General features: G+C 24.5%; 2 protein-coding genes across 6 annotated transcripts in view; both read left to right on the top strand.

Annotated features, from left to right (window-relative positions):
* The window catches only part of Frmd5 (FERM domain containing), an 83,882-nt gene extending 72,617 nt beyond the window's left edge, over nt 1-11,265 (top strand). For all 3 annotated transcript variants that reach the window (XM_015326907.2, XM_015326908.2, XM_015326909.2), the window contains 2 exons: nt 36-965; nt 1,731-11,265. In XM_015326907.2, the coding sequence (XP_015182393.1) occupies nt 36-965; nt 1,731-2,209 (1,409 nt within the window). In that variant the 3' untranslated portion in view covers nt 2,210-11,265. The remainder of the gene's footprint in view (nt 1-35; nt 966-1,730) is intronic.
* A 3,615-nt stretch (nt 11,266-14,880) lies between these two features.
* Nucleotides 14,881-27,109, top strand: part of LOC107069506 (unconventional myosin-Ie) — a 56,966-nt gene continuing 44,737 nt past the window's right edge. The window contains exons 1-2 of one of the 3 annotated variants that reach the window (XM_089172148.1): nt 14,881-15,160; nt 15,332-15,464. In XM_089172148.1, the coding sequence (XP_089028274.1) occupies nt 15,462-15,464 (3 nt within the window). In that variant the 5' untranslated portion in view covers nt 14,881-15,160; nt 15,332-15,461. Of the gene's footprint in view, nt 15,161-15,274; nt 15,465-27,109 lie in introns of all 3 variants that reach the window. The other 2 variants (XM_089172147.1, XM_015326886.2) reach the window with 2 other exon arrangements.

Raw genomic sequence — 27,109 nt, 5'->3', positions numbered from 1 at the left:
TTATTTGTTCCTTCCCTTTTTTTCTGTTTTTTTAGCCTTAGACGAAAAAGATAAGCATGTGAGTGCCACCACCCACAACAACAACAACACCACCACCACCACCACCTTCATCACCACTACCATTACTTCTACTACTTCTACTTCTACTACTACTACCTCCAATACTACTACTACTACTACTAGTACTACTACTACTACTACAACCACAAACAACCACGCTAAAGTTAAACTAAAATTTCCCAAGAGCACGTTGAACCGACCACAAGCGTTATACAGTCAGAGAATAGTGATAGGTTCGGAAGAGCTAGTTGGTCGTGATATCGATAACGTCGTCAGGCAACGTATAAACGCTCTTGAAAAGAGTCCCAAGGTCGTCAGGTCTACCGCATTGATAATCAAGACCTCCAAGGTACCAGCCTGCAAACCGTCCTTGTCTACGTCAGTATCCTACTCCTCTTCCTCTTCCTCTTCATTATCCTCGCCAATAGCAACAATCATTACTAATACTAATGGAACTACTACTTCAACCACGATGCCATCAACATCGTTGACAACTACACCAATGTCATTGACATCGAAAAAACGTGTCTTCTTAGCTAACGGAAACGTTTCAACGACCAACTCGAAAAGCAATGTTGATGTTCTCGACAATACACTCGAACCAACTCGAGACGATTCGTGGCAGGTAAGAAAGGTCCATCAACAGCAACAACACAACCAACAACAACAACATCACCACAACAACTACAACTACTATTATTACAATAACAACGAGACGACACTTGAAGAAGACTCGACGACTACAATGGGAACGTTGTCAAAAAACTCAAAAGCTTCTTCTCAAGTTACTACTACTACTACAACTACTACTACTTCTACTACCAACGGTTCTGTTTACTACGATCATCATCGGCTAACTTCACAGCATGACGATAGAAACGGAATCGATTCTGTTTTAAATTCAGGTAAGATCTCGGCCCTATGGATCCATCTTATAAAGGATCATCCTGAGATTCTTTATCCTTTTTATTTCCTTTCTTTCTATCTTTATATTCTTTTATCTCTTTATCTATTTTCCCTCTCCTTCTCTCCTTTACCTTTTCTTTCTCTTTCTATCTTTCTATATATTCCAAACTATTTTATATTTCCAATGCGCTATTTGATTTAATGCGTTCGAACGTTTAGATATTTATTTATAATATATATCTATAAATATTATATATCTATATATATATATATACATATATACATACATATATAGTTTTTTTTCTTTTTTTACATTTACTTTTAAATTACTTTCTGTTTCGCATATTATTATTGCGGTGAAGCATGGGGCCTGCGCCTGTTAAAGATAAGTCGTCATGTAGCCTTTGATGTCGAGCCTGTTCTTGAGCGAAACGTCGTGAGAAAAGATTCTTGTTTTGATCAAAACAATCGATCTATTACCAGAATCTTTTCAACTCGTAGGACCTAGAAATTTTAGCCCTCATCTCACTCATTCATTCTTCAAGTATATTGGCTTACTCGCAAAAAATGTTTCGTGCCAAATTTTAAAACGTCTACTGATATACAAATTCTTTTGGAATTGTTATTTGGGCAGGGGTGGGGGAAATATTGGCACTAACTTTCCGAGCCAATCTGATTGAACTTTGACGATGAATGAGAATAACATTAAACAATCCGAAAAAATGATACATCTAAATAATTGTTGACCAAATCTATTGTTACAGTCGGTCAACACGAGGGCGAGATGAACGATTATTACTTCAGAGACTCCTTCGATCATTCGTCATCGGAGAGTCAATTATTGGACGCATCCGGTAAACCACATAGTCGATCGGTAACGCCTGTACCAAAAATGCAAAAGCTTCAAAATTCGAAGCTTTGTTTGCAACAGAAGCATCAACACCAACATCAACATCAACACCAACAACAACAACAATTGCAACAACAACAACAACAACAACAGTCTCATCTGGCACGTAGATTTCAAGGAAAGTTGAGGCATAGGAGTATGCGAATTTTACGACGCTTCGTTCCGGCCTTCATGCTTGTCCTAACAGCATTTTTCGTCAGTTTGATAATGATATTTGAAACGGATGCTACGATATTTAACAGCCTGCGTAAAACGCCAGAAATGGTGGCTTTTAGGAACCAATATTATGTACCCTTGAAGGAATTCCTCAGGACCAAGTTCGGCCTATTTTGATGCGACCCTACAATGATGATGACCAGTTCAAGGTCGTCTTTTTTCGTTGCTAATTAGCTCTCTTCAGTGCCAAGTCGAAGATTCCGAGTCATCGATTATACCGTGCTTGTGTCGGCATGATCACGATTATCGTGTATTATCATGATTATGATAATAAGGATGATAATGATGATTATGATAACGATGACGATGAAAATGATGATGATGGTGATGACGATGACGACGATGATGATTATGATGATAATGGGGGAGGAACGTGTCGTTTCTATTTCTCTCTCTCTCTCTCTCTCTATCTATCTCTTTCTCTCTTTCTTTCTCTTTCTCTCTCCTTTTCTTGTTTTCTTAGATACACTTAAAAGTTATTAATTTTTGTATAAGTTGTTGTTTTATCATTGATAAAAAAAATAATACAATCGAGAAGATCGATCTCTTATATATCTTTTTAGTATACTAATACATTTATACGCAGAGTAATTAAGGATAAGCAAAAAAATGTGTAAAACAAAGTTGCCTGTACCTTTGAGAAACGAATCACATTTTTATGAAAAAAAAAAAGAAAAGAAATATCTAATAATAATGATATTATAATAATAATATTAATAATAATAATAATAATATTACTACTACTAATAATAATAATAATAATAATGAAAAAGAGAACGAGAGACTCGGTTGTGATGCTTGTTAATTATCGATTAAATAAATGAATCTATTATATGTTATCATTTTTAAGAATCTCTTCGAAATATCGATGACAATCTGATCCGAAAATTGTTTAAACATAATCAATATAAATATATTGAATTAAATTATCAGTTTAGAGCAGGGTTTTTCAACATTTCTTTTTGTTTTTAATCATATTACTATGATCCAAATGTTTAAAATTTAAAAATTTGGAAACTCTTGTTTAAGCTAACGACACTGTTTTTATTATTTTATTACTTGTTTATTACGTTTTTATAAATTTTATTATAAATTTATAAATTTTTGTTAACTCGTTAAAAATATATTTAACTAATAGTTTTTATAAATCTTCGACAGATTTATCTATTACATTTCTTGCTTTTGTCTAAGGTAACAAATTTCTAAATTCAATCTAAAATTTAACATAATCTAATAATAGTAAAAAGTTCGTTTTTTATTGGTTGAGAAACACTGTTTTAGAGAATTGTGTTAATACAGGGATGGTTAATTGATATAACCCTGTTCTGTTGCTTATTTGTTCTGGTAAAATGAAATATAAGCAATATTATTTTCATATGGTTATCGTTTATTTTTATTTATTGAATAATCCTACTGGAGTGGTATCTAATTAAGCAAATTTTTCAAATCTAAAACTGAGTACCGCAGATATCTGTTACAATATATTTAAATGGATATTTAATAAATATTAGAAATTTTGCTTTACTGCAACACGCTTATATATAATCACAATTATTGTTTAAATTAAATTATATAAACAAAGATAATTGTAAGAAATGTTAATGAAAAACATTGAATGATTGATTGCTACAAATTAAGGATTTAAAAAAGCTGCCGGTACTCAGAAACATTTCTTATAATGTTCAAAACTCTAAGCCCGAGTATTGCAGGGTTCTATTTAAATGCGAATGATGGAAAATCAAAAATATTGTTGCTTTATTGCGTGCTTATAATCATTTGTTATTTATATTTAATTATTAATTTAAATTAAATTAATAGAAAAATGTTAATGAAAATAATTGAATGATTGGTTATTGTTAATTATTAAGGTACTCAGATAAAACGCTCCATAAAATATTCCAAAAAAACTAAACCCGATTATTACTGGGTTATATTTCAATGTGAATGATAGAAAATCAAAAATATTGCTTTATTACAACACAGTATAATCATCTGTTGTTTAACAATAATTAATCAAAAAAAAAACCATTAATTATTCCATATGTTAATTGACAAAAAGAAAGGAATGAATGGTTACCGATAACTGAAAGATTTTAAAGCCTCCTTACCGGTCCTCAAGTAACAATTTTGAACCCTTTTGCATTCTACATAATCAAGTATAAATATATTACAAGCTTGACCGAAATGCAAAGTGTTAAATGACATATATAGGAAATTTTTCCGATATTTACCGGTTACCAATCACAAAATTGCTTAAGTATTGGCAATGGGAAGGAGTGGGGGAAGTAGTGACGGTGGTGGGGGTGAATTTGATTAATAAAAATTATGTGGCTTGCAATAAAATGAATAAAGTTACCCCCACTCTTGTTCTAATGGGATCCTATAGGAGAATATAATTTTCGTTTGATGATTTCCAATGAATCGAGAGAGAAATTGTTTGAAAAATTATGCGAGTTTAGAAAATCCATTGAAACGAGCGAGGCACGATCGAGGAAGAAAGTTCGATCTAATTTTTTTTTTTCATCATTGTTTTATTTTTTTTTTCATCTTTTTTACTTACAATTAAAACAAACATATTCACGCAAACATTTTCAAATAGGTACCATATATATACATATATACATCGTTTCTCTACCATACTTTTTTAGTGCATACACATATATACACATATACATATATAAAAGTATTTACTTACATATTTGAAATATTTGAAAAACACATTGACATTAAAAGTTCCATTGACGCATATATTACATACTCACACATATTCACACATTCAAAATTTTTGAATCCGATTTGTTTGATCATAAAATGTATGTATTCATATATTATGTATAATACATATATACATTATACGAGTATTCACTTACCATATGTAAAATACTAGAAGCAAACAAATTCATACTAAACACATATATTTCATATATATAATTCATACTAACGCATTCTATTCTATTTTACATATTTTTCGTGTTATTTTACTTACACATACAAATACACATATACGTATATACATACATACATGTCCTTACTTATATGTGCAATGAAATATTTTAATGTATCAACCTAAAGGTAAAACATATGTACATTGCATACAAACGTACACATTTATGTACGCATATTAAAACAGATCAAATATTTCTCTTCGTTTTAAATTTTCTTCACATATATACATATTCATATACATTCGTATATACGTATTAACGTCAGTCACAATTTTCTACATGTGTTCTTAAACGTACACATACGTACACACACATATACATACACGAATACATATGATATTTAAAAATTTTCTTCATGACTCTCCTAAACGTACACACATGCAAATATATGTACTCGTACGACGTGTGTGTGTGTGTGTGTGTGTGTGTACGTACATAGAGACAAAGTATTTCTCTCGTTTTAATAATTTCCATCATGTTTCTTTTTTAGTGTTAATACGTGAGATCGTATTTATCCGATTCGAAATTTGAGCATAATGGGGTATGAAACTCGATTCTCTTTCTCTTTCTTTCTTTTTGTCTCAAATTGAGGACGTAACAGTGAGTTGTTTGTAAGTGAAATTTAATCCTTTTAAAATGAAACTTGTTGGGAGAAAATTACATTATTTTTCTTATAGTTTTAAGAAAACTCAAGGATAGAAATTGAATGAAAAACAAGAATGATTAATTAAATATATACAGTATATACATATATATTAATCATTAAGTAATTAAAAAAGTCAACGAAAAGTAATTATCACGCTAAATAGATAAGTGTTTTTGTTTTATCGTTTTTTCAAAATGGGTGTGTTTGATATTACATTGTACAGATTAATTCGAAACGATAATTGAAAGAAGAGTAAAAAATAAAAATAAACGATTAGGATAAAACGTGGCTTTCTAAATAAACCAAAACTAAAGAAAGCTTATAAATATTTGAAATAAACAAAGGGAAAGGGTGAACAAGAGAAATGAAATTTCTTTATTTTTAATTTTTTAAAGACAAGTAGACAAGAAAAATATAGAATGATATATTCTCCTACCTTTGTCATAACAGTGCTGTAGGTACTTTCACGTAAACGAAAACCTTCATATTTCACAAAATTCTTATCTCTCCTCGATGTTTTTCTTTTTTAAATATATTCATAGTAATTTAGAAGCTTTTAAAAGCTCTAAAAAAAACATTAAAATCAAAGACAAGATTTTTATGAAATTATTTTTTCTTTTTTCTTTTCGTAAAAACACAAAGAAAAGAGAGAGAGAGAGAGAGAGAATAAAAATAAAATTTCTTGATGCACCTTTATATATATATATATAAAGGTATTTATATAAAAGTAATGGTATATAAAAATTTATTACTTAATAAAAAAAAAAAGAAAAGAGGAAAAAAGAAAGAATTAACGATACTATTTATTCATTTTTATTTTTATTTTTTTAATTAGGAAAAGTAAAATACGTATCCAAACGTATGTATATATAAAATGTGTGTTTCCTATTTAATTGCATAAAACCTTGATCCTGCAATGTGTTCAAAACAAAAGGAAAAAAAAAAAGAATCTAAACGAGGATTGATCCTATTTAATAGACAAATGAGAGATCGTTAAAACATTCGTCGATTTTTATAATAAAAAATTCGACATAGTTTTTTCATTAAAAAAAAAAAAAAATTAATTGTTAATATAATTGTTCAAATTAATTTGTCCATTTAGCGAAAAATTCGCTAGAAGAAACGAGCGTAATTAGGAAAAAAAGGGAATCGAGAAATGAAAGTATCCTAAATTTGTCTCTTTGTAAAAATTACTTTTACAAATTAATCCCTCCCTTCTTCCCCCCGTCATGCATTTCTCTCCTACATTTACCAACCCTTAAAAAATTGTTATTTCGTACCTTCGTGTCGTCTCCTTCAATATCTCGCAAAAATTAGGCTTGTTTCACGCGTATGTAAATATATAATTATAATGCATAGTGTTGTTAAAAAAAAAAAAAAAAAATGGCGAAGCTGACCAATGGAAAGAGATCGTATTTTTTTTTTCATTTTTTTTCATTTTAGTAAAATACATACACATATATATATACTTCTAAATTACGTTTAAAGTAAAACAATAAAAATAATCTCCCTCCCCCGCCTCCAAAAAAAAATGAAGAAAAAATAAACAACAAAATACATTCCAACATCTTTGAGGGAAAAAAAGAATTCATTCGCTTTTTAATTGCTATGAAAAAAAAAAAATTGTCACACAATCCGTTATAATTATTTTCCTGAAAGTGCCTAAGCCGAAACTAGAATCTTTGAAAATCGATAATAAAATGTCGCAAAAACCAAAAATAAAAAAAAAAAACTAAAAAAAAAAGAGGTAGAAAAATCAAAGCAAACATCGTCGCCATTTTCATCCCCCCCCAAAAAAAATTAATAAAACAAAGAAAAAGAGAGAAGACGAAAAAAGAAAGTGAGAAAAAAAAACAAATAAACATATAATTAAAAAAAAACACACAAAGATTGTATTATTATTTTATTAAATTGTATTCAATTAAATATCATTATATATATATACTACGACAACGTTTTCTCTCGAGCTGCGTTAATAAATAAATAAAATAAATATAAAATTTACAAAAATTCAAATGAAAGAGAAAATTAAAAAAAAAAAACGATGTTCTTCCTACAAAAAAAAACGTACGTGTTACACTAACACAAAAAACAAAAAAAAAAAATAAAAAGAAAAACAGTAAAATCATTAAGCACGAACGGTTCTAAGTATTTAGAACGGTATATCGGTGCTATAAAAATGTTTTTACAAACCACACACACACACACACACACACATATACACAGGCGTACACGCAAAATACAAAATCCATTGAGATCACACAAATCGTACGGTTGACGAATAAAGAAGATGATAAAATTAAAAGACAGAAATAAAAAGAAAAAAAAAACAAAACGATTAAAAGTGAAGAAGAAGAAAAAAAAGATTGGTTAGGAGGGGGAGGGGAGAGAAAAAGAAGGAAGTAATAAAATAAGTGCGGCCACTATTATACGGCGACCTTCGTTCAATCCGAAGGATGCTGCAAATTGTAAAAAATATAATAATAATAATAATAATAATAATAATAATAATAATAGTAATCTAAAAACGTATGTCAATTGCAATATAATATAACTTTAGATATATATACGTATACATATATACATATATATACATAGAATGAGAAAGAGAGAGAGAGAGAAAGAGAGAGAGAGAGAGGAATATGTGTATACGAATTAAAAAAGAAGTGAAAAATATGTTTCGATGAAAATTTAAAAAACGTGAAAAATAATTCAACGATGATTAAATTACAAATTCAATGGTGGGTGGAAGGTTTTTACAAAATGAACAATACCATATTTTTTCGACAGGAGAAAAAGTAACAAAAGTTTATTCGCAGTACTTAGAATTTTGTTTTGTTTTGATTTTTTTTTTTTTTTTTTAATAAATACGTACTTAGTTTTGTCAACGTATTAGCAACAATTTATTACGAATTATTATTAACAATTCTTGTTTTGTAATGGTGAATCAATATAACGATATTATAACAGCTTTTTCTTTTTAAATAACATTAAAGATAAATTTTTATTATCTTTAATCGTTATCGTTAATTATTATTTTTAAAAATAAAAAATATACAAATAAAAATTTCTGACTTATCGATAGTCGAAGTATCGTTCGATGATACCTAACAAAAAAATAAAACAAGAGAGAGAGTAAAAATTAGATCATAGTTATACGGATAGATGGCGACAGGTGTCAAAAATCAACGATGAAAAGAAAAAGAAAAATAAATAAATAAATAAACAATTAAAATTAACAAAAATTAATGAAGACAAGAAAGATGAACGAATGTTTATGTGAATGTTTGATTAGCGTTTGTGTGTTTGTCTGTGTGTGTGTGTGTGTGCTTGATGAACGATTAGAAGAGAATAAATTTAACAAAAGTGTGAGTTTTTATTTATAAGAGAGTGTTTTAAATAAAATTAATAATAATATAATAAAATATAATATAAGAAGCTTCGATACTAACGAAAGATTAAAAATAAAGAAAAAAAGGAAAAATTTAGGGTCGATTGATTTTCAGCGTTCTCAAATTGCTCGGACTCGCGCTGCTTTTCTAGCTTACACATGTGTGTGTGTGTGCGCGCGTATGTGTGCATGTTGTGTGTTGTGTGTTGTGTGTGTATGTTCGGTAATTATGACAATGGACTAACAATTAAGTCAAACAAATTAATTTCGATTTATTTTATAATATAAAATAATTGTAATATTAAAATAAATTATGAAAAAAAAAGATTTGTATGAATTATTGAACTTATTTATTAGTATACTGTCATAATTATCGATAATAATGATCACGATCCTACTGTGAGTATTATCGTACGTGTAATATGAATTGCGAACAATGGTCATATATGTAATTTATTTATTTATATTTAAAATAATTTATTTTTATGAATTTTTATCATTTTGGAGACGTTAATAGACGATAATAGTACGAATTATATGAAAGATTTATTACAAAAATGTTTAAAAAATATTACATCGATGACAATGTGAGGAAAAAAATGGAAATTATTTTTAAAAAATATTCAGGACAATTTTTTAAAAGAAAATGACAAAAAATATTTGACATTTTACTTATCGAAGAAGAAAAAAATAGAAGGCACGTATTCAAGGATTTTTTTTTTTTTTTTTTTTTTTATAGAAGAAGAAAAAAGAAAAAATGGTTCGGTTTCTTTTATTCTATTTTTATCAATAGAACAAAATGAGACGAGAGAGAAGAATCGGAAACAGGTGACGATATTTTCGTCGTTTGATTGCGTTTTAAATAAAAAAAAAATCTTTGATGACGTAGACACGTATCTCACTAATCCCCTTCTTTTTTATATTGCAATCAGTATTACATTTAACAAAATAAAAAACAACAAAATAATAAAAATCACAAGAGAACGATATTTAAATTTTCCTTTGCATCGTGCCGAGGATTTTGTCGAAAGGTTAAAAAAAAAGTATGATAGAAAAAATCATCTCGTCAATGTCAAAAGAAAGGAAATAGATTATTTAAACAAAATGAAGAAAAATGCTGTTTAAGAAACAAAGAAATAGGAAAAAGTGTAATTAACACGATAGTTAGTCATTTTTCATCTTTCTTCTACGAGTTTCTTAAGCAAATTTACAAAATAAATTTTATTTATTATTATTATTATTATTATTATCATTATTATTATTATTATTATTATTATTATTATTATTATTGTTATTTAAACAAACGCATATTTTTCTAATTCCAGATTATTTTTTATATTAAATACAATGATTTAATATAAATTTATTGTGAAAAATGTTCTTTTTGTTTGCACGGACGGATTGAAAGGTTTCCAAATACGAAAACAATTATTTTCAGTCGAATTCATTTTTATTTATGATAATAAAAAAAAAATTAAACATTTCAACCCGTCATCATATATATAATAAAATTTTGATCTACAAATAAATAAATTAATTAACAAATAAACGAATCAATATATAACGGCTGTTTTACATAAAAATAATTAATACTCTTATTTTATTCTGTTCTCTCTGTTGTTTTTTTTTTTTTTTTTTTTTTTTTTTGAAAGAAAAAGAAAAGACCAAAATTGTAATATATTTTATAGCGAATACATTTTAATAGCTTGAAAAAAAGAAGGAAAAAAAAATAGAAAAATGTTCTTCTCCTTCTAAAAATGTCACGTCGATTCGTTGACGTAAAAAAAAAAAATTAAATAAAAAAAAAAAATAGAAAAAAAAGAAATAGAGAAAAATAAAAAAACAAGAAACAAAAAAATAAAATGAAATAATGAAAAAAAAGGCTGATTATCGATCGCTTTATTTAATTATGATCATAAATAGTTCAGAGATGAAAGAAAAATAAAACGATAGGAATTTTCTCCCCGAGGTTAACAAAAATAAAAAACATTTTTACGAGAAACGGCTCCCGTTCGATCACACTTATCGTTAGAAGATGAACGAAATTAATGTTTAAAAAGAGAGAAATACAAAATAAAATATACTTGTAATGTAAGTATAGTAAATATCTATTACGAGAAGAGAAAAACGCTATGCGAATCATTGTAATGTAAAATCACATAAATGACATGAAATAAATGAGGAAAGTAAATCTTTTTCATTTACAAAAAAAAAAAAAAAGAAAACAAAAAATTCCAAATGCATTACGTGCTTTTCTTACATTCTTGACTTTTATTTTATGCAATTATCCTTTATTACGTATCCTTAATTAATTATAATTGATAATTATTCAAAAAAATATAATTACTATTTTATTATTATATATATATTGTACTAACAGGATGGTTTATATTTAATTTCATTCATTAGGGTGTTCTATGAATGGTGGTACAAGTTATTGGTTGGGTGATTTTACATGAAAAATTATGTAAAAAAAATGTAGAGTAAAATGTGTTCATATTATAGAATAAAAAGTTTTGTTTTCAACACAACCCTATTAACTTGTACCATTAGGTACAAGACACCTTGTATATTTGTGTATTATTTTAATAATAAAATATTTTATATTGAAATATATTATTATTTTAAGTAATATAATATAATATTGAAATATTATAATATTATTTATTATATTTATAATATTATAATATAATAATATAATATATATAATTTTATTTCTAAAATATTATTTAAAAATATTAAGATTTAATTATTTTGAGTTATGAAATACTAAAAGTTGATTAGTAAAAATACATTAATAATAGTAGTAATACTAGTAGTAGTAGTAATATGAAATACTGAATATATAATGTTATTTATTTATATATAAATTATTAAACATGTTTTTCTCAATACCAAACTATTTAATATATTAAATAATATAACATTAAAAATTTGAATATTAATTTGCAATATATGTAAGCTAGTTGAAAAATTTTGAGTCGAACATTAGCTTACAACTCTGTTCAACCAATCCCGCATATTATATTTTTTATATATTTATATATTTATTATATTTTTAAATATATAAATATTACATTAACAATTGGGCTGACTTTAGAAAGTAGAATATTATTGTATTATTTAATTTAGGTAAATAAACGAAGAAATTTTGTCAAAGTTTTTAAATGAAATGACGAGTAACACGTATAAGAAAAGTAGAACATTTATTGGAAAGATAAAGAAAAGGTCGGAAGACAACTGCGTTTTTAAAGGAATCCACCGGAATTACTTGGTTTTCAGTGCAATAACCCTAACAAACTTTGCGAAAGCCGTAAAACGTCAGAAAGAGGTGAGGTTATTGGCATCGATCGATCGATATCCGTTGCTTTTCGCGTTGCTGCGGTTTTTTCCCGATCCTATTGTATCGTCAACTTGATGTGTTGCACATTTATAAAAGTGTCCGTCTAGTCGTTTTGACCTCTATTAAATTTTATTTTTTTTTTCTACCTTCATTTTTATTTGACAGCTATTTTTCTACGAAAAACAACAACAACGACAACAACAACAACGCAAAAAGAAAAGTAATTAGATTCCCCCGACTCGACGAGTAACGATATTTTTTATTGTAAAATAACTTAATTATTTATAAAATTTTATAAAATTAATAATAATACTATTTTTAAATTAATATTTTAATCAATTAAATTTAATATTTTATATAAATAATTTTAAATTTAATAATTAAAATTAATATTTTAATTAATTATTTAATTAATATTTATTCGCATTAATAATAATTAATATTAATTTATTCGTAATAATATTAAATTTGTAAAACATACTTAAAATAATAAAAACTTGATAAAAACAAAATGATAATTAAAAGAAAAAAAAAGAAAGAAAAAAAATTTAATACGAACAAAATAATCATAAATTATTCCAAATCCATCTAAATGATATCAACGTGAAAGTTTATTATTAACATTAAGTAAAATCAATGATAAAATCAAATCGATTAATAGCAGCAAGTAATACGTTTACATTTCTAAATCACTTATAACAAAGTATGTGTTATAAACAATAGCAATAATCGACGACAAACCTCTTATCGAAATAATTATAAAATATATAATCAATGAATCATTAATCTATGTGCCTTAACTAACATAAGATTATGGTCGCGAACTATTCGAATATTCAAGAATAAACAATCTTGAACGGTGTACGTTAAAGTGTGAGTCATCTTAGCAACATAGTCATCCTCATCTTCTCTTTATTTTTTTTTTTATTTCTCCTTTTTTTTATCTTTGAGATAGCTCTCTCTTTCTCTCTCTCTCTCTCTCTCTCTCTCTCTTTCTGTTTGTGTCCGTGAAGAACGTTTCACGGTCATGAAAAAAAAGATTGACATAGAGAAATATTAAAGTCATATATTTTTAGATCACCCGGTGACAAACAGAACGGAAATATTCCCCGACAAAGTTTTTGATAGTAACATTTCATTAAAAATAATCTCAAATTCTTATCAATATTGTTTGAAATTGTTTTAGTTACGTTCTAATAGACAAATTAATTTAATATAATATGAATATTAGTTTAAAAAAAAAATTACGATTAAATATATAGATCTTATTAATTACACAAACAAAATTAAATAGTATAATAAATATAATATAATAGACAAATTAATTTAATATAATATGAATATTAGTTTAAAAAAAAAAATTACGATTAAATATATAGATCTTATTAATTACACAAACAAAATTAATTAATATAATAAATATAATATAATAGACAAATTAATTTAATATAATATGAATATTAGTTTAAAAAAAAAAATTACGATTAAATGTACCGATCTTATTGATTAGTTTAACATTATATAGAAAATTGATCTTATGAATCATCTTATCTTAGAAAATATTTCTTATCTTATTTCTTATGTTCTTCTTCCTTTCTGTTTTTATTTTTTTTAATTTTTTGATAGGTTGATATATAATTTATTTTTATATTTTTTTACAACAGGTATTGTTATATCGATTGTTATTTTTCTTAATAATGTGATGTTTAACATCATTTTATTATAGTAGTCTCGTTAATTAAGAGATACCACCGTTATACATACTTGTTTCTAGTGTGTCACTTAAATGCATTGTACGATATCGTTATAATTACCGTTAACGGTAGCCAGTTGCACTGCTAGTCGGACAACAATTATATTTCTTAAAGCGGAAGTGTTTTGACGATTTCACCAAAATTACTGTAAACTGCAACGCGTTTCTCTCTTACCTGGAAAAAAGAAAACAAATTTTAACTTAAAACAAAACAAAAAATAGAACGAACTAATAATTTCGTAAATTATTGAAATTTTATATCGAAATCGCCATTTTGAATTCCGTGATTTTATATCGATCCATAAATATTCGTTTAAAATAAAGAAAAATGGAAAAACACTGAAGCAATTTCGTACATTTCTCGTACGTAATTAGTTTTTACGATAGTATGATTAAATAATTAAAACATAAAATGTTTTATTTCCAAAAAAATTAAATAGATATTTAAAAATCGATATAATTAGAGTATACTCGATACAAATTTTATATTTATGATATTTAACAAACAACAAAATAAAGGAAACTAAAAAATTGCTATTTAAAAAATGATTGCACTGATCTATGATTTCGACTAAAAAAATTAAAAAAAAAAATAAGTTGTAGAATAATGACGTCACATATCATGACGTTCCAATTGGCGGTGCGTTTAGTTCGTGCGTGACCCGTCATCAGCGGTAGTATCGCGTTGAGCGGTATTGTGTTGTCTTATACGATCAGTGCGCAACGAACTATAGTGGGAGAAGGATCGTTTCGCGGTTTTTTTCTTTGCGCTGACGGTAGCGCACGCGTGCGCTCACGTTACCTTCTATACACATCTTCCTTTCTTTTTTTTTTTGTCTTCTCCTACATGTTCTCCTCTTCAGTGCGTTGTCCCTTTCGTGTTACATATATACATATATATTATACATGTATATATAACTTAACTACACACACATATATATTTAGATATGTATAGGTATACGTACCTAGCTATTGTCTGCACGTGTATCAGTGAGTTCGACGGTCGAATTAACTCGACGGATCTTTGCTATTAAACTTTATATATATATATGTATATATATATATATATATACATATATATATATCTTGTGTTAATCTGATAAGATTTTTATTCGGATCTGATTTTTTCATCTTGGAATTATTTTGAATGTAATCAAGAAGGAAGAAGAAAAGCAGTTAGTTTTTTTTTTTTCATTTTTTCATTTATACACGGAGGAGAGAAAGTATTTTCTATTCTTCGCAGAAACACGCGTGACATTTTTTCAAGGACTATTCAAGTTAACTTGTCAACATGGTAAGTGATCGAAATATCTTTACTTATTTCTTTACTTTACACATTAGTGTAATCTTTTTGTAAACTTAGTTATCACTTTTATGGATTTTTTCTACTTCTTCTTCTTCTTCTTTTAAAAAAAAAAAAAAAGAAAAAGGAAAATAGAGTAGAGTTTTACGTCAAATTGATTGTATAACGAGTTTAAATTCATTCGATTTTATTTGAGTGTCAAAATTTAATCTAAACAACGTTCTGTTCAATCGATTTCTATTTTCAATTTGTTTTATAGCAAATATTATCTCAAAGATAATATAATATTCAATACCTTTCGTGTTAACTTTATTTGAAATTTGATCATTTGAAATTATCAAATTATTATTACATTTGTGGGTCGTATATGACCCATATAAAATGATCGAAAAATAGTTGTATGCAAAATGTGTTAAAAATAATTTTCTTTTGTTTAAAAAAAAGAAGAAGAAAAAGAATAGATAAAATAACGTACATGAATATATATATACTATATAAACTATATAAAATAATAAAATATATAAAATGAAAAGGACGTTGAAAAAGAACAAGAAAAAATAAAAATAATAATAATAATATAAAATACAATTTGGATAGAAGGTTAGAAAATCAATGTAATAATACAAGAGAATGAGATTTATTCGTTTTGTTCGATCGACAGAATGACGTACAGGTAGAGAGTACAAAAGTTTCTACTTATATGCAGCTGTTTCCGTGATCGGAAGCCGTGCGGTGAATTCAATGCCCGGTTTTGTTGGATTTAGTTTAGTTAGTCTCTGACATATGTAAGTAAGTGTACATTTTAAAAGAATAAAGAGTTTATCTTGATGAAATTTCAATTTGTAAAGTTACAAAAGATTTGTAGAAATCATTTCTTTTTAAAGAGAATTCAAATATTATGTTTCCTTTATATAATATGACCGCAATTATTTTTATAAGATATTTTCATTTATAAAAACGTGTCTGATTATTGTAAAATAGGAATTTTTATTTTTTATGTTTTGCATAGTGAAATGTCAACACATATCAAATATGTCGATGAAAGATCGAATATATATTTGAGTTATATATATATAATATAATATAATAATGTGTATATAAAGTAATAGTGATGTATATATATAACATAATACAATATAACATATAGCATAATATAGTGATATATATAATATAATGATTTAGTATAAGTAATATATATATATATATATAATATATTATATTATATATAATAATAATGTAATATATAATATTATAATATATAAAATAATATAATATAATAAATATATAATATAATATAATAATATAATTAATAAATAAATTATTAAATATATTATATAAATAATAAATTTATATAAAATATAATAAAAAATATATTTACTATCATATTTTAATTTAATGTAATTATTTAATTTAATAATTTATTTTAATTTAATTATTAATATTATATTAAAATTGAATAATTTATTCAATTTGATTAAAATAATAAGTAAAAATTGTATAATTATATATTTAAATAAAAAAAAATAAAATAAAATTCACTTGTACAAAAGTATGATGTCTTTGTTTTTTTTTTTTTTTTTTTTTTAGTAGATTTTTATGTTCGTCCTTTCGTTATGAATCACGAAAGAAATACGCGGACACTCCTTGGATGTCTTTTCCTTTATTTATTTTTTTTTTCTTATTTCCCATTACAACAAAACTATTTTTTTTTCTATGACATACCATAACGCGTATCATCAATATTTATCTACACGCAATCTCAAAAAATAATCCAATATTAACTATGATAGGATTTAATATAAGAAATATTTACTAAGAATTCGATCAATGACTAACATTTTAATAACCATCGTGATTAGAATTTAATTACCATCGAAGAATCTTTTACCGTACGATTCATTAGTTTAACTGTTTAAAGACGAGGAAGTAACGATTTTACTTTCCTTTTACGTTTTTAAATCAAAAACTTATTGTCTCTTTGTACGATGTATTATGAAACAACAGTTATAGTTTAGTTTATATGGTCTCCCTCTCATAATATTAACATTTTTTTGTATAATTCCCTATGCTTCTTCAATACTTAAATTTATTGAAAAAATAATGTACTTTGATTAATTAAATAACGCATATAAAGTAAGAACGCTTTTTAAAAATTTGAAAGATTAACCCTTAAACAATTAAAATTAATAAACCCTTAATAAATGAAAAACAAAAAGAAAACCATATGAAATAAAAATAAGAATTTGTTACATTTTTCGTTTATATTTCGATTATTCATTAATTTTGATTAAAAAAATTAAAAAAATTGATTTAAATTTAAAACTAAAAATTTGCTTTCAGTAATTCTCACGATTATCATACTTTTACTCACATAAGTCTGTCTCATGTAAAACAATGTAAGATAGTATGACGTTATAGATTCGTATGAATCATTATTACTAGAACGAAATCGTTTAATTTTTTTTTCTCCTTTTTTCCTTTTTTTATTCTTTTTTTTTTATTATTTAATCATCTTAAATCCGATTGAGTCAGAATTAATTTTTCTCTTCTGTTATAATATATTAATTTTATTTTACGATAAAATTCTTAAACGTATTCGACAAATTTTCACGACTCCTGGTTGGTCGAGACAATTTTTTGGAAATAAGAAAAATTTGATATGAAAATGTATCCGAAAGAGTACGAGAGATTTTACTATATGCGAGGTCGAATGTCACCCGACAGGGGAGGACAAAGACAACGATATATGTATTCATGTATGCATACATGTATGTATAAGTGTTGTATGTATTTTTAGAAAAGACACGAAGCTTCAATAAATATAGAAAAAGAGAGAGATACAGTCGTGTTCACAGAGAATGAGTCACATTTAAGTGTTTTAAACTTACACATATATATGTTGAAATAAATAACTAAATAAATATTACGTATATTAAATAATAATAATTATATACAAAAAATCTGTAGATTAAAAAATGAAAAATATATTTAATAAAAGTCTGTAGATTAAAAAACAAAAATTATATTTAAAAGAAATCTGTATATTACAAAATAAAAATTATATAAAAGAAATCTGTAGATTATAAAACAAAAATTATATACAAAAAATTTGTAGATTAAAAAATAAAAATTATATAAGCAAAATTTGTAGATTAAAAAATAATATTCGTTTTCTTACAATTAAAAAATATAATATATAATATTTTATATATTAATATTTTTTTAAATTATATATTATATAATTTATATATTATATACATTTTTTTTATATAGTTTATATTATAAAATTTATATATATATTTTATAAATTATATAATTATAATATTTTTTATATAATTATTTTTTTATAAAATATTATATAACTGTATAATATTTTCTATTTCTAAATATATATATATAATATGTATGATATTATATAATGTATAATATTTTCTATTTCTAAATATATATATATATATATTATATCCTGTAATTGTAAGAAAACGAATATTAATTTTTAATCTACAGATTTTTTTTATATAATTGTTATTATATACAATATATACATAATGTATATATATATATATATATATATATATATACAATGTTTATGTATAAATGTATAACGTCTAATAGAAAGCCTAACTAATCGAAAATTTCAACGTAACTTCGATTAGATGTTTCTAACAAGATAACGAGATTCACAATAATAATAATAATAATAATTATAGATTTTCCGGCTTCTGAAATGATTGTTAATCGAATGACAGTACATGTGATTAGAAAGTATGCGTGACGTTATTTGTACACCTACGTTTACAGTATATATATGTATATGTAAATACATATATATACATTTATGTAAAGTATTTATTCATAATACATATGCATATGTATGTACCTATACCGGTAGGACATAGGTTTCTTCTTTTTTGTTGTCTTGTTCTCTTTCTCTTAAAAAGAGAACAGAATGATAGACTACGACAAATAACGTGATTTAATAGATTTTCCATGCTTGTTCGTTCCTTCAACAAATTGAAACACTTTTTCTCTTGAATTATTTACATTTACATATGACTAAGCGTTTTTTTATTCGGTAACATTGGAAACATCTTATGCGTTAGTGTGTCGTTTTGTCACGTTGAAATAACCGTTCATAATTTAGAACAAAAAAAAAAAAAGGATAAAAAGAAGCAAATATTAAAAATAATTTCAAGAATTTCTATAATCTATAGTGTATTAAATATAAAATAATATATAACATTATTTTATTTGTTTTTGTTGTTTTTTTTTCCAGAAATAATTAAAATCATATCCGAATTATTTAAAAATTATTAAATATAAATTTTAATATGAATCATTCTCTATAAAATAATATTTAAATATAATGTGACACACATAATTTGTGAAGCAGAATAAAATTATTTTATAATAATAATATTAATAATAATATTACTACTAATAATAATATTATTACTAATTAATATTATTATAAATAATATTACTAAAATAATATTATTACTATTTAAAATTTTGTAGTAATGTATAACTTTATTATATAGAGAAAAAGAAAAAAAAAGCAAATTATGTTTCATCATTAAATTTTGATTAAAAAAATAAAAGAATTTAAGTACTAGAAAATAAAACAAAACTTAATTAAAAAAAAACAAAAAAAAACAATATTCGTATCCTTACAAGATATTATAATATTTTCTTTAAAAATCGTAAAAATTCATCGTCCAATGATTTTTTGGAATTATAAAATTGATCATGAGAAAATATCACGAATGATAAGATTTCCATTTAAAATTTATGAAACCAGAATTACGTTTGAGAGTATTCAAGTAGTGATTCACCGTTTTTCCAACATGGAACAGCTGGTATTTGTTGGTTTAGTGAAAACAAGAGAGTAAGAGAGAGAAAGAGAGACAGGATAGATTACTTGAACTATAGTTTCCTCTTGTCATTTATCTCTCTCTCTCTCTCTCCCTTTTTGTATCTCTTTTACTTGTCGTCATAAGATGACGTGAATGAGCATGAAATAGTGTTGAACCTGTTCATAGAATGAACAAATCAAATGAGAAGAAATTATACGAGTAGGTGCACACAAATACACACACACACACACATATATATATATATATATATATATAATAAATATATAATATATTAATATTAATACTATATACATATATATTAATTATTAATTTGGTTTAGCTTTATGTTAAGTTTTTCGTTTCTCATATACATTATATATTATATATTAAACATTATATATATACACAAGTTTATATAAAGTTATTTGGTTTTTATTTGTCTGTAATACCATCCTATATACATAACCTATACGTACTTATATATAGTACGTGTATCGATATATTACATATGGTTTATTATTGCTTTAGTTTTAGCTTTATATTAAATTTGTCGTTCTTTATATATATAAATATACGTGTTTTTATACAGTTTTTTTTGTTATTTTTATTATCTGCAACACTGTATCATCCTGTATACATAAACTATGCGTACGAATGTATAATATATGTATTTATGTATTACATATATACATATTTACATTTCTATTTGGTTCTGTAAAACCTGCATTGAGTTCATGCTCGTTGCCTTGAGCTCGATTTGACGAGTCCTCCCTCCTCCTTACCCCTATCCTTCCCCCTTCTCTTTTCTTTTCTTTCGAAAGAGAACGAGATCATTCCTAGAGGAAATTATCTACTTGTTCTTTACGTTTATGATATTATCCTACCAATAAGTCTAACGTTTGTAAATTTTTCATCCTCTTGATTTATATTTTTAATATTTATCTTCAATTATTTTTATTTTTAAATCTCTCTCTCTCTCTCTCTCTCTGATTCTTTTTTTGCGCCTCACACTGTTTTTTTTTTTTTTGGCAATTTACTTTTTCTTTTTCTTTTGTCGTTTACATAGATTCCATTAAATTTTGTATAGGTGTGAACATTTTTTTATTTAAATATAATTGTATCTAATATATAATATAATAATTTATTATATATAATAATAAATAATAAAATATATAGTATATAAATATATAATAATATAAAATATATAATAAAATATATAATAACTTATTATATTATATATTAGAAAATTGTTGTTAAAATTAAATGAACAATTTGATCTACAAGTGACATAATTAATAATTTAATTTGAAAAAAAAAATTAATTATTATATCGTTATGTGATAATATAATTATTTTTATTATTTAATATAATAAATTAATTTTTATTTTATATTAAAATACATTTAATGTGTTTGAGTTAGTTGATATTGTTGTTAGTAAATTATTATTAAGTATAGAAAATTAATTTTATTTTTGACGACGACATTGTTAATAAATAATTCGTTGTCTTTCTTATTCTTTTATATTACTTAATTATCTTATATGATTTATATTAGTTAAATGTGTATATCGTGTTTAACACATTGTGTCTTAAAATTTTTCTTAATCTTAGAATGAGTCAATCTTGTTCCATCCTTATCCGGCATTTTAATCAACTCAACGGAACTAACCGATTATGTTCGAGCTAGTTTTCATTCTGAAAATTGGAGTGTACATGTATATAACGCTTTATTACTGGGTCAGTCGCCTGACTATACGATATTAATTATTGTCCTGATTTTCTGTCACTAATTATGTAACTTATTAAAACTAACGGAATTTTATTTTATAGCGTTCATCATCTTTTTTATTCATTTTTTTTTTCTTCTTCTTATTAGTATTATTTCAATTAATTGCATACGAGAAATAAATTATAGACATAAATGTATATAATTAAAAACATTAACTTTAAATTATCCTTTTAATTTGCTTAATAAGAAAATTCGTTTCTATCGATTCGTTCCAATTTTTTTTTTTGTATTGTTTTTTTCTCTTAGCACATTTGTAAAATAATATTCTACAATTTTTTTATTTATACGAATTTACAATATTTTTTTCTATCATGTAATGATTATAAAAACAAATAAAATAAAATAAAATAAAGATAATATTATTAAATTAAATGAAATTTCATCGATCTAATCGATTGACATTTTGTTGTTGTTGTTGTTGTTATTGTTGTTGTTATAACTCATCGCAAATTATTTGAAATGTTGTCAAACAAAATGCGAGGACAAAGGATTTAGCAAGGCATTAATAATATATACTTACAGTGTTAGAAATCGCATAGCTACCAACGAATGTCCTTGTGTCTGATGTTTATTGTTATTAATCTCGGAAGTATTTTCTCTCTCTCTTTCTCTTTATTTTTCTTTTTCTTTTTTTTACAGATACATGTGTCTTTATAATAGCAGAAATCGTGGTAACAGGGTCGGTTACTTATTTCAAACGTAATACACGTAAAACTTGCTTTGTGTAGTAAATAACTTAGCTCGCACCAAAGAATCCAATATTTTGCAATCCCAACGTTAATTTATATTTTCTTTTTCTCTCGCGTGAGAACGAAGAAAAATAAAAAGATAAAAGGAGAGAGAGAGAGAGAGAAAGAAAGAAAGAAAGAAAAAAGAAAAAGAAAAATTATCTTTAATATGGCGAAACAACTTTTCTGACTTGTTCTAATACGCCTACGTTAGACATTTTTTTATTTTGTTTCTTGTTTACATCATACGTTTAATTATTAATAAATCAATAGATTAGATGTATATACGTAAGATATTTTCATATGTTTATTAATGAAATGTTTAAAAAAAAAAAAATATATATATATATATATATAAAAATGGATTTTTACAAGTTTCTCTTAATTTCTTATAAGTTGATAGTAATTGGAAAAGTTTTAAACATGAAAACTGTTATATTTACTTTCGTTCATTTATTTTTATACATAGTTTTGTAATTAGTAAAACTAAATGAGAAAAAATAAGCTCAATATTTTTCAACACAATCTAATACACACGTATAATATTAAATAATTAATAAATATACGTATTAAAATATAAAATTACCTTATATAAATACCGTATTAAAACATATAATCACCAATAACATAATTTTGTTGAATAATCGTATAAAAAATTGAATTTTTATTATTAAATTTAAAAAAGAACAAAGCTTAATATACAATATATCTATTAAATATGCATTATGAAATAAGAAATAAATTTAATAACACGAATTTATTCACAGAACGAAAATACGTATATTCGCGTGTGTAAATACTTTTCCGTGCTTTATTCGACTGTTTGGTAGCTTATCAGATACGAAAACGATTACCTTCGAATTTATCATGAAAGATTCTCTTATCGGTTGCATTAAATCAGACAAAAATTATCTTCCATGTTTGTTTCTTTTCTTTTTATTTTATTTTATTTTATTTTTTATATAAAATTCATGCATCTTCTCGTTTAACGGAAGAAAAATCGTTTAGTTCTTTCAATTGTATAAATATATAATAAATAGTTGTATTATTATATATTTTTATAATAAAAAATAACTGAAGACACGTTTCTCGTGTGTTGTAAGTTTAAATAATGTTTCAATGTTTTTCCTTTACTTGTAAATTGTTTATTTTTGACGCAGATTACGAAATTTGCGACGAACTTTTTTTTGTATGCCAAGTACATATAATTATAAACTCGGTAATTACAAATAGTACACGAAAATAAGCGTTAATTGTTTAGCTCTTATCGAGTACGTTGATAAAAAAAATAAAAAACAAATTTAATATTTATTTCAAGTCACCGAATGTGTTTCTTTCTATTTATATAAATAGAAATAAAAATTTAATAAATATTTTATATATGTGAAATATAATAAGATAAATAATAAAACAATATATATATAAATTATCTTAAAATAATTATATTACGTTAAATAATATAATATATTAAATTAAATTTATTATGTTAATTATTTAATATATTAATTATTAATTTAAATTATATTATATTATTTTAAAATAATTATATAAATAATTAAATTATACACATATAAATTTAATTATATTAAATATAATTATATATTATATTTAATTATAATTATATAATTAAATATAATATTAATTTTATTTTTATGTACATCATACACACAATCATTTATATATATATATATATATATATATATATATATATATATATATATATATTATTATTTAATTTTTTATCTTTAAAAAATCTAATGACAAAAAAATGGTATGTTAATTCTTTGTTAGTTTGTAATTGGAAATTGTCTAGGAAGCTTCTCTATTAATGTTGATTAATGGCACGTGCGGGTTCAGAACAATAAACGTCTCTATTACGGGGGTTGGGAGGAAGAGGGAGGTTGGATGTAGGGGATTATATTTACAAGAAGTATAATATAGATACTGTATATATTCCCAGTTGCGTACAATTAATGATGCTAAGTGCATTATTACTATCGTCGTTTTTTCACAATTACGTTTGTCCTAAACGATTAATTAATTAATTATACAACCTTGTTCTATGATATCTAATTGTAAGAAAATTATTATATCCGTACTATTTAAAAAAAAAAAAAGAATATACGTAAAACTTACGAATAATTATAAATAAATGAAGTAAAATAATTGCTAATTTTATTCAAGGTGCTAATTTTAATAACGTTTAACGAATTATCGTTGTTTAATATAACTATTATTATAGAATATTACATAAAATAATTGTATTTTTATTGTTAGTAAAATGAAAATAAATAATTAATGCGTTAAGTAGAAAATTATAAATAAAAATATTTAATTTATATAATTATACATTAATTTATAGAAACAACTTATAGAAACGTTGCTTATTGTTTCAGCATAGAGATTTTATTTTCATTTTAATTAACATAAGTTCCTAATAGATTATCAGATTATCTAGAAAAATTGTGAAATAAAACAATTTTCGATACTTTAACGAATAACTTTAGTTAATTTGCATATTACTTACAATTAAATAATATTTGGAATAACTGATTTCTATACTTCAGCTTTATATATATGTACATAGAGAAATACATATATATATAGAGAAATGGGTTGGAAGGTAGAATGTCGAGATTGTACGAAGATGGGAGGAGAATATCTCGTTGGCAGCTGCCAGCGGAATTCCGGTGAACGAACAGACAGTTTCATTGCAGGAGACCCCAAGCTTGAGCAGAAACCGGAAACCGTGAAATCACCTCAATGGACCCGCGCGTTCAGAGATTAGCTTCTAACAACGACCATATCCTATAGTGATTTATGTCAATAATTAAGCCAAGCCTATCTCTTTGACCTCATCCGACCTATATCATTGACTATATAGGTGTTTAAGAACAGAACAATGACCGATACAATTTTCCTATGAAACTGTTATATTATCTTCTAATTTGAAAATTATAATTTCATTTTTATTTTTTTTTTAATAATTAAACCTTTGGGATTAAGGTTGTTTGATATTTTTGTTCTTTAAAGTAGCCTTACTCGTATTATTCAATTTGTCATAAAAACAATTATTTTTTTGTTTACTACTTTTATCTTGTCGATTAGGTGATTTGATATTTTTTTTTAGGGAAAGGGATGGAAGTGTATGTGTGTGTGTTTTTTTTTGGTCTAATTTTAAATTATTTTCTTTATCGTTCTTCTTTGGTCCGGTTATTTTATTTTATTTCGTTGCGTTGCTTTGTATAATGAAATTTTAATATTATAATAATTTAAATATAATATAAATATTAATTATATAAATAATATTAAATATAATATAAACTATAATAATTAAATAAAAATTTAATACTATAATAAAATACTAAAATACAAAATGTTCTTCTTTCTACAATTTTTGTTTTGTTTTAAAAAAGAAGTAAAGTAACATTGGGTGATAAAATTAAAATCATAAAATGAAATATTGTACAACATTTTGTCGGAACAAATACGTAATTGCACTTAGAGTTTTTAGATTTACCAAATCGTGAAGAATATTTTGTGCTTATAATTAAAAAAGTGTGAAAGTGAAGGAAAAAGAAAAAAAAATTTCAGAGGAAAGGAAAATACGAGAACCATTTCCGCTTCTCGTGCAACTATACTACAATGACTGTTCTGCTTACCAACTTATGCTCATCCTCTCTTTCACAATTTCTCTGTCTTTTTCTCTTTTTCTTTCTTTCACATTCAGGATGCGGTAAAGACCATTTTCTTATTCATTTCTTTTTTTTTTTTCATTTTACATAAGTATACGTAACCAATGTACGGTCGTGTACAATTATTGTACCACATGAATTTTTGTTCTTTAAAATATAACAATAAATATATTAATTTAAATAATAATACTTTATTTCTATACGAATAATATTTTCAATTAGTTAAGTATTTTAATTTAGTTTATTTATTAATTTAGTTATTAGTTTAGTTATTATTAAAAATGTCGTTTTAATTATATGCACAATGTTCGATGCAACAATTGTACCAACTTACTTTTGAAATAATTTGTTTTTCATATATAATACTAAATAAATAAATAAATTATTTCGAATAAAAATTATCCTAGGAAATATTGTCACTGTCTACATGTTTCTATAAAAATTAATATGATCTTTATATAAAATTACATATTATAAAAAAATTAACTACCTGCATTGTCAGATATAATAATTGTCCACATAAAATAGTTTCCTATATGTACAATACTAATAAACAAATAAATTATC

Source organism: Polistes dominula, unplaced genomic scaffold (genome assembly GCF_049000335.1).
Source record: "Polistes dominula isolate Pdom_NZ unplaced genomic scaffold, Pdom_raw_medaka contig_73, whole genome shotgun sequence".
Classification (NCBI taxonomy): domain Eukaryota; kingdom Metazoa; phylum Arthropoda; class Insecta; order Hymenoptera; family Vespidae; genus Polistes; species Polistes dominula.
Note: the sequence above shows the minus strand (reverse complement) of the source record. Positions and strands in the feature narration are given on the sequence as shown.